Source organism: Eumetopias jubatus, unplaced genomic scaffold (genome assembly GCF_037043125.1).
Source record: "Eumetopias jubatus isolate StellerSeaLion01/CBP00866 unplaced genomic scaffold, mEumJub1_p1.0 scaffold_11, whole genome shotgun sequence".
Taxonomy (NCBI): domain Eukaryota; kingdom Metazoa; phylum Chordata; class Mammalia; order Carnivora; family Otariidae; genus Eumetopias; species Eumetopias jubatus.
Genome location: NW_028274817.1, coordinates 11592684 through 11604779, shown reverse-complemented (window position 1 = coordinate 11604779; position 12096 = coordinate 11592684). Strand labels below are relative to the sequence as shown.

The window sequence follows — 12096 nt, the reverse complement described above, 5'->3', positions numbered from 1 at the left end:
GACCTCGAGGACATGGACAGAAGATTGCCCCCAAATGCCTGTCTATTGCATCAGTAATACTGCCCTGAGAGTTTTTATTTCTTTATTTGAATATGTCATCACTGACCATTAGGGGCCTTTCTTCTTCATTGTCATCGTAAGAAGTGTAGAAATAGTTGCTTGACCATTCCTCGGGGTCTTCAGAGATTTCTGCAGGTGAGGACACCTGGGTCCAAACTATAAGAAAAATGTGGAAGGGGGCAGTTACTTAATGATGCTGGTCCAACACAGGGAGAGAAGTAAAACTAACTATAATAATCAAGGCTGTCACCTTCAATGGTCCAAGAATATTATCTTTATATAATAAAACCTCTGATTAGCCTGTACTATTTTAGAATTTCTGAAATTTCAGAAAGGGCCTGGAATGTCATATACTCCTTTTACTTTTTGGGATGGTTTCAAGTTGGAGTTGGTGGGAGTTATCAAAAATAATAAGTTAAACAATATTCCAGAGAATATTTACCGTTTCTTACAGAAAATAATCCCTTTTCCCAAATTTTTCTAGGGCATTTTTATCGGTCCTACTCAAATAGCACTTAGAACATCCTACCTAGTAATATTATTATTTTTAACTTGTCTTATCTCTCTTATTAGGCAGAGACCATGCGTTATGCATTGTATCTTCTCTAAGAGCCTTCTGTGTAAGAGGTACTTAATTCATACAATACATTGAATTGACACAGATTAAGCAACCTAACATAGGCAGAGAATTAACAGAATCTCATCTTGGCCATACTAAACCATTCATGTTGCCTTGGAAAAGTCATGTCAACTTTTTCTGATTTGGTTTCCTCATCTGTCAAATGAAGGTATTGGTACCAGGCTCTCTGCTGACAGCTCAGGGGGCCGCCACACAGATGACCCAAGGGCAGTGGCTTTCAGTCGACCAAGATTGTCATTACTTGTTTCTCTTCAATGAGTAGAGAACCCCTCCAGACTCAGGACCGCCATATCTGAGCATCGAGTATCAGGCATCTGTTGAGCATTTCCGGTAAGCATTTCTCTAGGAAAGTCTATGCTGTTGACCCCAGGGTTGTGCAGGTGATCCTGTCTCTGTTATAACACTGATCACATTTAATTTTAATTGCTTGCTGAATTCTCTTTCTCCCCTCCTGGCTTCGTAGGGATGGCAGCTGAGTGTCTCTTAATTAGACTGTATGCCCAAAGCGCTGCACAATTCCCAGCACCTGGGCTGTGTTCTATTTGTTGAATTAAACACCTTGTTTGAAATCAGCTTAAATGAGATAAGGAGCAAAAGAAAAATAAATATTCCAGCTGTAAATGACTCTTCTCTATTCATGACAGCTATGGTGTATGTGTCTTGTTCATCTCTGCACTATACAGCAGGGGTTCCCCCACACATGACCATGCATCAGAAAGAACCACATGGAAAATGTGTGAAATCACAAATGGCGGGGCCCCACTCCCAGAGTTTCTGTCTCAGGTCTGGGGCCGACCCAGAAAATCTGCCTTCCTTACAAGTCCCCACGTGATGCCGACACTACTGATCAACCACCCCCCACCCGCCGCCTGTAGTGCCCACCAGAGTATCTTGCATGTGGAAAACAAAAGAGCCTTATAAAAATGGCTTCGCTCTGGTTTCTTTATACAAAGGTAAGAGAGAGGTAGATTTCCAGAGCTAACAATGGCAGAAAACAACGTGCACAGCCATGAGCCTCGCCTCCCTGGGGAGATTACGCATACCTGTGTTAGCTTCAGCTGGGACCGATGCACCTGCCTCCCGGACTTCCACCAGAGCGCCACTGGGTTCCGGCTCGGTTTCCTCGGCACCCAGAAAAGATCCGTGCTGCCTTCTGAAATAGTAAATGTGTAAAAATAAGTGAGCTTTTATCCAGTTTAAGAATAACAAGACATTAAAAATGGTATTTTTTCCCACTGATACCGTATGTTAGGAACATGCTCTGAGAATCATTCAAACACAGCTGATTTCCCCCCTTAATTTAAGTCTGTAGAATGACAGTTCACAATATAACAAAAGTTTACATTTTAGGCTCCAAGCCAGCAAGGTCTCTCTTTAATATGCGAGGAAAAAATGCCTTCTGGACCCACGGCAGGTATATTGTTTAAAATTCCTGTTGTGTGTTGTATTATATACCTGAAATTTGCTAAGGGGTAGATCTTTTTTTATTAATTATTCTATTGTTTATTGTTGTTAGCCTTTGCTTTTATTTTTTTTTAAGAGGTAGATCTTAAGTGGTCTCACCACACACACACACACACACACACACACACACACACAGGATGGTTGGGCTTAATTATTCATAATGCATATGTATATCAAATCAAGTTTTACTCTTTAAAGATATACATGTTTTAAGTGTCAACTATAATTCAATACAGTTGGAAAAATGTAAACAAAAAAATCCCATAAAAAGAGGAATGTATTGGTTCATGTAACTGAATGTCTAAGGATTAATGCTGAACACATACGGATCCAGGTGCTTAAGTAATGTCATCAGGAATTTGGTTCAGCATTGCTTTTCCTCTCTGTAGGTTCTCAACCCTGCTTCCCTGTTCCCCCAGTCACATGTGGAAGGAGAAATGGCCCTAAGCTCAGAGGCTTAATAGAACTTTTCATTTCAAAGAACAAAACCTCCTTCCTGATAGCTCCGATAAAAGTTGTGGCGATGCCCATCACAGCCTAAGTCGGACTACACGTCCATCCCTGAACTAGGAGAAGATAATAGTCTGATTGGTCATCTGAGCTATATGGACTGAATAGAGCAGAGAAGGTTCTTGAAGGGAAAATCAGAAAGCTATAAAAAAAAAAAATCCCTGTTGCTTGCTGTATGATCTTTTAACCTCAGTGAATTAGGTAAGGTGTATATAAATGTCACTGAAACCTTAATCTGATTAATACTGTTGGGCTGTATCACCTACTGTAAAGTCAATTACTATATGAAATCTAAAGATTTTCCTTCCATAATCTATGACAGAAGATTGAGTATTGTGACTCTGGAAGATAAAGACTTCCACTGTGACTTTTAAATGATTTTTCTAAAGCCCCAGATGGGACCAGCACACTTTGATCCTGATTTTTAGCTACCTCTGAAAGATAATATGCAACAAAGAGAAGAAGAGTATTTTTATTTTATTTTAAAATTTTTAAAGATTTTATTTATTTATTTGAGAGAGAGAGAAAGAGTGAGAGAGAGAGCACAAGCTGGGGGTAGGGGCAGAGGGAGAGGGAGAAGGAGACTCCCCGCTGAGCAGGGAGCCCAACTCAGGGCTCAATCCCAGGAGCCCGGGATCATGACCTGAGCCAAAGGCAGACACTTAACTGACTGAGCCACCCAGGCACCCCTTTATTTTAATTTTTTAAGAGTATTTTGGGGGTCACCTGGTGGCTCAGTTGTTTAAGCTTCCGACTCTTGATTTTGACTCAGGTCATGATCTCGGGGTCATGATCAATGATCCCTATATCATGCAGATGCTGCACGGTGAATTTCTGTGCAAAGGCTTTGGAATCAGTGTGGGGATTCTTTCTGCACATATGCACATGATCTATGGGCAACTGCGTCTTTTAGGGTTCCTAGAGGCAGAATAGGAAGACATCTCTAGACCAGCAGCAGTGCTATCATTCAGGCCCGCTACCTTCCTCAAAGATTTCACGGTTGTATGCAGGCACAGTGCCCTCCCAGGATCCATACCTTCTCTCTGACCACATAGAAAGAGAGGCCAAGCTGCCAGCCAGCGGTCTCCATCTAGGGACAGTGGAGCTGTGGGGCCAGCAGTGACTGCCAGTCCTTCATCACTCGTACCACTCTCTTTCTCCAGTCAGATGGGAGGTGACCAAAAATATTTTGAAGAGAAAACCTTGAGTGCAGCCACGTTTCACCTACACGCCCCTCCCCCCAGGCTATACTGAGAACAAAGCATTTGTGATCATGTTTAAAAATTAGCCCAAACTCCCGTAATATTTTTAACATCAAGGGGAACAATGGGAAAACGATTAAGGACTATCAGGCTCCAAGTATACGACAGAGCTGAGAAGATGATGCATTTAAGGAACCTGATGAGTTACTGCTAAAAGGGAGGGCAGTCTGTGTCCGCACTACTTGATAATGACGTTGACTCCTGTACATACGGAAAACAGAAGATTGCAGGAGTGATATTTCTTAAAGAATAATCACTTACTCATCATTCCGCTGAGAAGAAAGCTGATCCTGTTCTGTTAATGGATTACGTTGCTTTCGTTTTTTAACTGTGAAAGAAAACAAAGCTTCTGGAAGCATCATCATTGAGAAGCCACACTTCTTCCTTGGAAACCAATGTCCTTCACATGTGCAAGTGCATGCACACACACACACATACACACATACACACCATTCCTGTTAGAGTTAACCTTTGCAGGCTTGAAATAACCAGAGGAAAGGGCAGTCTGGATTTCAAGTATGGAAAAGGACTGAACTGTGTAATATTTTATCAAGAAATTCAGGCTTATAACTATAACCATCACCATGCCAACACTACCAAGCACTACTGATTCCTTGAGGTCCTTGGTACAGTCGACTCATAAGAAGGGCTTAGAATTAATTTAACACAGTTTGTTTGCTGTATTATTTTGCAACTGCTTCTCAAGCACCAGGGTTCCCTTTGTAGTGTAAAGTTCAATTTCCAAAATAGTTTAAACAACCCCTTGAATCTTGATCCTCTTCTAATTAGTTTAACAAACCCTTTCGTTATAGTCTAAAGTAAATATCAGCCCCATTCCCTGCACCAATTATCGCAAAAGCTAAGTCAATGAGCTGTCACTGTACTTATTCTGAAATTACCTGTCATAAGTTCCTGTTGCTTCAGCAAAATGCTTCTTATTTCTTTTAACCACGTCATCTTCACGTCTACATTCGGAGCCTAAGGATTTTAAAAGGGGGGGGGGAGGGGAGGACATGTTTCCTTTGAAAAAGAACCCTTTATAATGAAACAAACGTCACTATGTATATCAAGCATGGTCTACATCCTAAACCACTATATTCAAACTCTGCCATTTTGCTTCTTAAAACTTCTAAGAAGCAAGAAAGTAGCCATCGGTTAGATGAAATAATAGTCAAAACCATTTCGAAACTGCCCTTAAAAAATACTGCTCAGAGAAAAAGTGAAATATAATCTAACTTCTTTTTCCTTTGTAGGAGGGTCCCTTTGTTTTTTTTATTTATTTTATTGGCGGGGTCCTTTTAAAACGATACATGTTTTTTATGTCTCATTTTGGTAAAATAAAACAAGTTCTCCTGTTTCTGAAAAGACAATCTGCTGCAATCTTGATAACTTACAAGGTTGTAGAAGGACAGCAAGAAGTCTTATATCTAAATCAAGCCAAGAAAATGTGTTTCTATGGATCCTAATCACCAAATACAGAATTAAAACAAAGAAAAAACACTGAGCACTTTCAACAGGGTAACAGCACATTCGCCGGTCACAAGTCCTGATACAAATACTTATTGAGATGACATCATCCTCTTGAAATTTTCTCATTCCTCTCCCCTTCCCTGAAACAGGTTGGACCTTACAGCACATCAGGCCAGGACTTTAAGCATATTTTTTTTTCATCATGATAAGTGCAGTCTCAAGCATATTTTTTAGAGACAAGGATCAAATGTGAACTGTCCCATCCTGTGTCCCGCATCAGAATGCCAAGCACAAGAGGAACCCAGAACCATTCTCAATCGGTAACTCTAGAAACCTGATGGGGACAGAGGAGCCATGTTCTTGACTATCAGCTAGAGTCAATAAGTATCCTGGTGTAGTTGTAAAACCTCAAAGCCCTAGACAGCCCCAGAGGCACTTCTCAAGTCAGAGAGAACATGTGCTACTGGAAAACTGTGTAACTGCCTCACAAAGATTAATAAATAATCTTTAAGTGATCTAGATGAAAGGAATGAGGATTTTATAATAACGTAACTAGCATTGTTTTTGTTTGCAAATTCAGACTTTTGTGTCTTAACACAGGTTATGGTTTCTATGGTTTCTAGAATAATATTTCAGTGACCAACCTGGACAATATAAACTTCTTCCTTGCCAGCATACCAGATTTCAAACTTGCGGTTATCACCTTTTACATATTCGGTGATGCCAACTTCATCCATCTGTAATATTTTGGTCAAAATTTTCATGAGCGTTTTACTTGGAATATGAAATTACATTAAATCTACCCCCCATCATCTTCTAAGTGAACCAGAATTTCTCACTTAGCAAAATACACACTTTATATTCAAGAATATGAAATGATAAATACAATCACAGCTCTACTTAAATGTTTTCACTGAACCATACCCTTGTAGCAGAGACTACATGCTCCATTCCAGTGATCGAAACAAATGTCATAAATCTGAACATCCAACTAGTCCCCCTAAGATTGAATCCCACTATAAATTAACTGCACACAATTAAAACAAATTATCATGTCAAACACAGGACTAAAATTAAACATCAATAAAAAAGCTCATCCAAAATTAAGTTAAATGGTTACTTTTAAAAATCATTTGTCAGATAAATTTATCCTACAGATCATTACTTATCTCTATAGAAGTTTTATAAGTGACAAACATCCAATTTATGGGGTGGGGGAAAACCAGCTGGGTACACAAGGCTCCCCTCTATTTCTACCAACCTCTCAGCTTCTCTAGAAAACAAATGATCTGTCATAGGAGAGTGAGATCTTCTTGTAGCCAGTGAAATTTTTATATGCAATATCCCTTCCTTACCACGAGTTTTCTTCTCCATATGACTGTGCAGAGCACAAACTCTTCCATTTTCTTTCATCCTGTGCTGCTAATAGCTTGGTTAATTCCATTTTGAGCAATTTCCTTCCCTCATATACACATCCTCTTTTAGTCCTCTTCTGCCTCCTCTTTTTGTTCAATTCCAGTCTATTTACCTAAAGGAATATCTCACTCTCTGTCCCACTTACAAGCCCTCCAAACGGCCCTAACTAGAGCTGATAAGCATTAACAGTATTGCTAGTGAGGTCTCATAGCCAGGGAAAGAAAAGGGATTGTGCTTAAAAATGAAAGGAGATCTACACATACAAGAGTCTCTGACACCTATCCTGAATGTAATCAGCAGTGACTTCCAGAATCTCCAGAAATATCTTCATATTCCTACTCAACTGCTCTAGCTAAACCTACTTTTGCTCCAGCATCAGGATTTGAGATAAATAATAATCTCATGTTCAATCTCTATTTCAACTGCGTTTCAACACATACTTTTCTCTTGGTAGCATAAGATGGATAGTGTGCGGGGCTCTGGAGTCTGAGAGGCCTGGGTTGGAACTTCATCACTGACCATTAGGAGCTCTGTGTTCTGGTGCAGAGTGCTTAACCTTTCGGAACTACGGTTTTCTCAACTATAAAATGGGAAGAATACCTACTTCACAGAGTTTATTAAGGGATTAAATAGCTTACATTAAATGCCTAGATCATATAATGAGCTTTTTGAAGTATATGAGTTTGCTTTCTAAACTTTCCCTTATTTGAATTGCAAAACAGTTTTGTGATTTTTTTATTGCATACATAGAGCACATCATTATAGATTAAATGAGTTTTTTTGAGTTACCCTGGAAATCTAACCATGATGTCTATCAGACAATACTGTCCTGAGTTCCAAATAATTCACTTACTTCTTCCACTGGAATACAGTCCATTTGTATTTTGTGGATGTATATATTTTCTCAAGTAACAGACTATAAAGGTTTTACTGAAAGGCTTTTAAATGTTATTAAATGTGACTATACCATGAAATGTTCACTATACCATGAAATTCACTCAGTTTTAGAATCTAGAGGCAGTTAAAGGTCTAACTATATGAGTATAGTTATATAATATACTATATAACATATTATAATAAAATAGCAAGATAACAAGGCTGATTCTATAGTCACATCCTAACTGTGGCCTCTGCCTTATCTTTCACATTTTCATTGATATTCCTGGTAGCTATGAATATAAATGCTTTATTATAAAGCATTTGATCTGAAGACATCTCACTGTGTCAAAGGTTGAGGGCTCCAACTTTTAACCTTTTTGTCCTCAAGGTAGTGTAAAGATGTCAAACACCTTGTTAAAAGTCACCCAGTGGGTCAAGAACTCTGTGATTATGACCAACAACTACCAATCTTAAGACTTTTATTTCTATCTCTGGAATAGAGTTTATTTACTTCTTGGGTTAGTATAATTTTAAAAATTGATCTTGAATCACATTAACAAGAAATATAGCTAAACTTAAGTGCTACGAAGCAGTTAGAAGCAAGATACTGGGTATAAACCAGTCACGTGGCTATATCTTAAGAACAGTTTCTGAGACCAGAAAGAGTAGAAAGAAAAAGAGGATCATACTAGAATATAATTTATGATAATTAAACTAGATGTACACAGAATATTCATATGCATTTAACAAAAACACACAAACTGAAGGGCATACATCAAATAAATTAGAATCGTTGCTAGAGGGGTAGAGAGGAAATTAAGTGTGGAAAATAAGGAATGAAGGAAGGAGTAAAAGGAGGAATGAACACAACACAAGGCCTTTCAGCAGGGTGCAGTAATTGAGAGCATGGACTCTAGAACCATCATCCTGGGTTTGAATCTGTGCTGCGCAGCTTACTAGCTATGTGCTCTTGGACAAATTACTCACCTCTCTGGAACTTGGCTTTCCCATCTTCAAAATGGGGTTAATAATAGTTCCTACTTCATATAAAGTTGCTATGTGGGTTAAATGAGTTAACATTGCTATTTATAAACACTTAGAAGAGTTTCTAGCAAATAGTAAGCACTGTGTGTATGTTTACTAAGTTAAAAAAAAGACGATCATAAATGCATGAACTGAGGAATCCAAGGAACTCAAATCTTGGCATTTGACTGTGACCTTAGGGCCTTTCCTTGGCATAGAAGTGGCCGACTTAAAATACAGCACGCAATCATCAGGTCATGGGGTTCTAGCCTGATAGGATGAAGTCAAGACAAGAGACCACTAAAAGGGACAAGGAAGCGTCTCAGCAGTGGGGAGCATTCTGCATCCATCCTCTCTACCCAGGAGAAAACTCTGAAACCAGTAACCCTGATGGTTATGTCACACACTGACTAGTATTGCTTAAGAAGTCGCCAAACTTCCATCTTTCTCTGTCAGCGTAATCACCATTTTCCTAGTATACCTGGTCTAAATCTTCGCAGGCATCACTGAATACTCTTTTTTTTTAAGATTTTTTATTTTTTATTAGAGAGAGAGAGAGTACAAGCAGGGGGAGCAGCAGGTAGAGGGAGAGGGAGAAGCAGGCTCCCTGTGGGACTCGATCCCAGGACCCCGCTTAACCATCTGAGCCACCCAGGCGCCCCCTGAATAATCTTTTTTATTAAAAATGCTAGGCGTGGGTCGGGGGTGGGAGGGATGGGGTGGCTGGGTGATGGACATTGGGGAAGATATGTGCTACGGTGAGCGCTGTGAATTGTGTAAGACTGTTGAATCACAGATCTGAAACAAATAACGCAACATATTTTAAGAAAAAAGAAAAAGAAGAAGATAGCAGGAGAGGAAGAATGAAGGGGAGTAAGTCAGAGGGGGAGACGAACCAGGAGAGATGATGGACTCTGAAAAACAAACTGAGGTTTCTGGAGGGGAGGAGGGTCGGGGGATGGGTTAGCCTGGTGATGGGTATTGAGGAGGGCACATTCTGCATGGAGCACTGGGTGTTATGAACAAACAATGAATCATGGAACACTACACCAAAACAAATTATGTAATATATGGTGATTAACATAACAATAAAAAAATTAAAAAAAAAAATGCTAGGCGTGGGGCACCTGGGTGGCTCAAGTCATGATCTCAGGGTCCTGGGATCGAGTTCCTACATCGGGCTCCCTGTTCAGCATGGAGTCTGCTTCTCCCTCTCCCTTTGCTAACCCCCCGCCCCGGCTCATGCACGCTGTCAAATAAATAAATAAAATCTTTTTTTTAAGATTTTATTCATTTATTCATGAGAGACAGAGAGAGAGAGAGAGAGAGAGAGAGAGAGAGAGAGAGAGAGAGGCAGAGGGAGAAGCAGGCTCCCAAGGAGCAGGGAGCCCGATGTGGGACTCGATCCCAGGACCCCGGGATCATGACCCGAGCCAAAGGCAGACGCCCGACCATCTGAGCCACCCAGGTGCCCAATAAATAAAATCTTTAAAAAAAAAAAAAAAAGCTAGGCATTTTCGGGAAACCAAAGAAAAATCACACTGATTTTTGTTCCTTCAACTGTCAGGTATTATTTCTTTCCTGTATCTAGTAAGTCACCAAGCCCATCTGTCCACCTTCCACTGAAATGTGTCTTGCAACTATCCCACCGTTACCATGGTAACCATTATAGTTTGAATTCTCATGACTTAGTTCCCTCATTCCAGTCCCTCCTTACTCTAATGTATTTTAGAAACATTCTGTTGCCCATAATTGTGACAAATTAAAGGTAAAAAAAAAAATCAATACACACTGGAGATACCACATCTGGTATTGACTAGGTCACTCCACAAATACGAAGTTAATCAAATGCATTTGGGTCCAACATGCCTATGGAGGTCAAGTCTCTTCCCCAGAAATAGATATATAGACAGCAAGAGATCTAAACCCCAGCTGAGGTCAACTATAAAATCTTGGTTCTCTGTCAATGTTTATTAGAGACATAAAATAGACCAATGGAGATTTTGGGGACGTGGAGGTGGGTTGCTAATAGCAAAGGAGCAACTGGGCATCTGTTGTAAAAACAGCAAGTTTTAAGGAAACGTGACAGCAGGGCAAGTGGACAGTAGGAAGAAGTCTGAGACATAACTCTGGGCAGGAACTTTGTTACGAACAGCACGGGACTGTTGACCTTCTGGGGAGAATCAAAAGCAGGGCCTGCCTATCTGGTAGACTCCTGACACAAACACCTCAGGATACATTACTTGTCCTCTTTATCACTGCTGCTGAAAACGTCATCAATTCGCAAATGGCTGCCAACAATGAAAGAACATGCTCATAAAAAATGACTCAAGCGATGGTGGTTGGCGAATCGAGGCAATAGTTTTCTCTATGTTCCAATTTTTCTATAACCAACATGATGTTGATTTTACACTTTATTTTTTTTAAGATTTTATTTTTAAGTCATCTCTACACCCAACATGGGGCTTGAACTCACAACCTCAAGATCAAGTCACACACTTCACTGAAGGAGCCAGCCAGGTGGCCCCGGATCTTACAATTTAAAACTTGAAAGATAAAATTAACTAGGTATAAAAAATATCAAATTCACCAACTATAGGTTTGTATGAATTGGAAGTTCCTCTTATCAAATGTCAAAACCTGCTGGGAACATCACTGGATTGCCAGTGACTCCCTCAAACAACGCTGACCTCATTTTAATACCAAACTAGTATTAGGACAAAAAGAGTTTGGGTTATAGGAGAGAAGTTATAGGAAGGAAGAAGATGTGGGCAGGATTCAGCTGTAAGTGGCTTTGGACACCCAGGAGGGAAAGGGCTAAGGAACGGAGGAGGGTATCAAAAAGAAAGGTGGAAGTATGCTAAGCACAAAAGTTACCCACTTTTAAATTGCGTGGAGAAAAAAGAAGAAACTCCTTCTTCCTCATCTCTCCCGTACAATAAAGGCTCCCTGCTACCAAGACCATCAGCTCTACCCAGTACCACTGGTAAGAGAGTGCTCATGGGAGAACCTGGGTCATTTCCCACAAGTGCCTGGGATTGGAGTGAGAGAGGAAAGGAAGGAGGTAAGGCTCTGCTCTCCCTCACCCTTATTTCCAAAAGTTCTGTGTTACCTGATTTCAACACAAGATGTCTACTTAAGCTTTTGTGGGCTGGAGGCAGATGAAGCAGGTGAAGAGGGTTCAAGGATACACATTTCCAGTTATAAAATAAGTAAGTCCTGGAGATGGAACGCACAGCATGGTGACTTTCGCTAACAATACCCTATTGCATATTTGGGAGTTGCTAAGAGAGTAGATCTTAAAAGCTCTTGTCACAAGAAAAAAAAATTGTAACTATGTGTGGTGATGGATGTTAACTGGATTTACCGTGG

General features: G+C 40.1%; 1 protein-coding gene across 1 annotated transcript in view; it reads right to left on the bottom strand.

Annotated features, from left to right (window-relative positions):
• The window catches only part of MCF2 (MCF.2 cell line derived transforming sequence), a 102315-nt gene that overhangs the window by 8003 nt on the left and 82216 nt on the right, over window positions 1–12096 (bottom strand). The window contains 5 exon segments of the mRNA XM_028123827.2: window positions 107–216; window positions 1744–1853; window positions 4198–4264; window positions 4836–4914; window positions 6051–6143. Coding sequence (XP_027979628.2) covers window positions 107–216; window positions 1744–1853; window positions 4198–4264; window positions 4836–4914; window positions 6051–6143 — 459 coding nt within the window.